This window comes from Postia placenta, assembly GCF_002117355.1.
Source record: "Postia placenta MAD-698-R-SB12 unplaced genomic scaffold POSPLAscaffold_173, whole genome shotgun sequence".
Taxonomy (NCBI): domain Eukaryota; kingdom Fungi; phylum Basidiomycota; class Agaricomycetes; order Polyporales; family Adustoporiaceae; genus Rhodonia; species Rhodonia placenta.
Genome location: NW_020170004.1, coordinates 1 through 3,138, shown reverse-complemented (window position 1 = coordinate 3,138; position 3,138 = coordinate 1). Strand labels below are relative to the sequence as shown.

The following is a 3,138-nucleotide window of genomic DNA, read 5'->3' as shown; positions in this document are numbered from 1 at the left end:
GTTCAGCTGGATTGTAGGATCGAAGAGGAGGTTGAGGCCCAGACAGACCTCTTCCGACATGGCGACGATCTGTGAACCGGGATCGACGATGCATTCGATTTGCTCCTTGTTGTCGACCAACGCGATGATCGAACGAATCGCATTCGAATCGCGGGCGACAGTGAACTCTGCGGGGTGCTCGCCGTGAGGGATGTGCTTCAGATAGGTTTCATAGGGGTCGGGGACGATTGTAGCACCGGGTTCCAACATTGCACCTGAACACGAGAGCTGGTTGACGGCCGTGACCTCGTCGGCGCCGATTTCTACGATGTGGGCCGACGCGACGGGTTCCGTCGAGACTCGCTTAGGGGTGACGGCGTCGCGGTACTTGGTTCGAACATCGGGCGTGATCGACAGCAACTCTTCTGGGGTCAGCGTGACGAACTGTGACTTCATTGAACGCTGGAAGATTTCCTCGGCAAGCTTCGGCTGGATAACGGGGACGATGGTCTTGTACGCTGGTTCCTTGCCCTTGTCATTTGAGGGCTTCGGCGGAGTTGCGAAGTTTCGAACGTTCGGCGGGGTGTATGTTGCATCGCGAGCGTTTGCGAAGGGGTGTACTGGTGGTGCTGGGGGAGCGGATGTAGCAATAGGTTGAGACGTGGATTGCGTAGGCGGCGAAGGCGATGCTGCTGGTATCGTCGGAGGCGGGGCCGTGCTTGTCAAAGTGCTCGGGGGTGCCGCCACTCCTTTCGATGTACCAGATCCCGAGGCTTCCGCGCTTCTCGTGACGACTGGCGTCGTGGGCTTCTTCTGCTGTAGAATCTCGACGCCGTCGAAGACCTCCCTTCACTTCCGAAGCTGAAGGAGTTCTCGCTCGAGCGCCTCGATCCTGCTGCTGGTGTTGAGCGTGAATGTTTGCACAGTCGAGCGATCGTCGATCTCGAAGAGCATCGTCGGAGCGGCGGGTGCTGCGGGATTTCTTCTATGCCACTCATAGATTCAATCTCGTATTGTGAGACCAGGGATAGTGCAGGGGCAAAAACTTCCATTTGGAAGGACAATCTTGCCTTTGGTGTTCCGTTTGCACTTGCCGTCCCAAATGTCAATCTCCGTGAACTCGCAGGTGCCTACCCTGCAGCCACGATTGCCGCAGTAGTGGCACGTCTGTTCAACTCCGCTGTTCTCGTGGACGTGGACGGCAGCTTGTTGTCTCGGTGCGAGGGCGTGGTTGTGTGTAGCATGCGTCGTCGGCTGAATAAGCGTTGTGATCGTCCTCGACAGGCTTTTGATGATCATTGAGATGTCTTTGGTCTTGATCATCCCGGGGGGCACCGTTGTCGAAGTGTTCGATGTCGAAGCGATAGTTTGGTTAGCCGCTGTCGTAGGTGTGCTCGATGTGCCGTGTAGAATGAAAGTAGCCGCAGCGTGAATCTCTGCCATGGTGTATGGGTCGTTGGCGTAGTGATCGGGGTGCTTGAGGTGTAGTCGGGTCTCGAGCCGTGTGAGCAACGCTGGCTGGAATCCTGGAAGAAATGCGCGACTTTGTTCGATAGTGGAGAGCCGGTGCTGTGCGATGAGATGTTTCGTAATGGCCATGAAGTTGCGATAATAGCAGCCTAGGTCTGCCGCGTTGTGAATCCCGATACGAGCGCGTTCTCCAATGAGCTGATCCATGTCCGCCAGCGACCACTTTCTTGTATCGTCGGCGCCAGGATAGAGTGCTCGTACGTTGGCTTTCCAGTCGTTGTAGCTCTTGGCTACATCGATGAAGGACTCAATGGTTTCCCATAAGTCGGCGACATCGATCGAAGGGTACCGAACGGCCCACTGTTTCTTGGCTGCTTCATCGGTAATCTGACACCGGGTGAACAATGCTTCGAGGTCCTGGAAGTAACGCCGAAGCAAACGGACTTCCGATGGGTTGAAGCTTGGTGCTGTCGAATGACCGCATGGGGTCATCAATGGTGTGTTCGTGTTCTGACTCATGTTTGTAGTGTTGGTAGGAGCTGGGCTCGAAGAGGACACAGTAGTAGTCAAAGGAATTGTAGGTGCGGGCGGTGCGGGGTTGGAGTTCGAAGCTGCGTTCGAAGGTGCTAATGGTGGCGGAGGTGCCAGGTTGGATGAAGGTATGACTGAAAGTTGCGAAGAGGATGCGATGGGCGGCTGAGCGTGGGCGCGAAAAGAAGACGGAGTCGGGAGTTCGAGATTCGAAGTAGATGGGATGGGATCCTCGGGTTCAGGTGAAGAACCGGATCGTTCGAAAAGATCAGGAGTCGAAGTGTCGTAGTCGGTAGTAGTGAGGCCTAGAAGCTCGGGGGACAAAGTGCGTTCTTCGGCGGCCGAAGGAATTGGTTCTTTGTCGAAGTTGTCCTGGAGTTCTTGGTCTATCTTGTCTTCTTTGTCGTGGTTGAAGTCACCGGGAATTGTTGGAGAGGGAGTCGATTGCGTTCTAGAGGAGCTGTCGAGGTTCTCGGCGGCACTGCGGCTAGCAGCCTCACGCGCTTGCAAGCGGGTGACTACTGGAGACGTTTTCGGAAACCCGAAAGCGGCGAATTCTTGCCTGAGATCCCCTCGTGGTGGGCTCCAGAAATGATACGACCTACGAAACCCTTACCCCTAACCTGGGTGCGACCTAAAGGGACTAGAGAGACGGATTATAGTCTAGTGAGAGGGGAGTTAGCAGCAAGATGTCCCACGGTTCGAGTGAACACGAGAAACGCCCTTGGGAAAGGTTACGAACAAACGGGTAGGTACGAGGTGGCTTCGACACGTCGTCGAAGCTACTCGGAAGCTGTGGAAAGTTAGCGACGATCGAAGCTCGGCAGAGCTCTTCGATGTATCGTAGAGAGAAGGGACACGATTCGATGGGGTGTACTTAGCTAGGGCGCGGTTCGCAGTTTCTTCGACAATAGTCGAAGTCGAAGGGTTCGTCGAGACGGTATCGACGAGTAAACGCAGTGGACGAGGTTTCGAAGTTACGCGGCGAGGGACGAAGTGACGCAGTTGAAAGCTTAGACGCGGGGCGAACTCGACTTATGAGCTCTGAACTCGAGGGGGGGGGGGAACGGATCCTGTATTTTTGGAGAGAAGTACGACAGATTTTATACTACGCAGGATGCTACGACTATTCGAGAGTGGCATATGAGTACAAGGGGC

At 55.2% G+C, this 3,138-nt stretch overlaps 1 protein-coding gene across 1 annotated transcript; it reads right to left on the bottom strand.

The window, feature by feature from the left end:
• Window positions 1–48: 48 nt before the first annotated feature.
• On the bottom strand, window positions 49–3,123 carry POSPLADRAFT_1063273 (hypothetical protein; the record flags this gene model as incomplete). Its single annotated transcript, XM_024481631.1, has 3 exons — window positions 49–826; window positions 1,070–2,498; window positions 3,090–3,123. Coding segments are annotated over 3 exons (2,241 nt in total), but the record flags the coding sequence as incomplete, so codon positions are not given.
• Window positions 3,124–3,138: the final 15 nt, after the last annotated feature.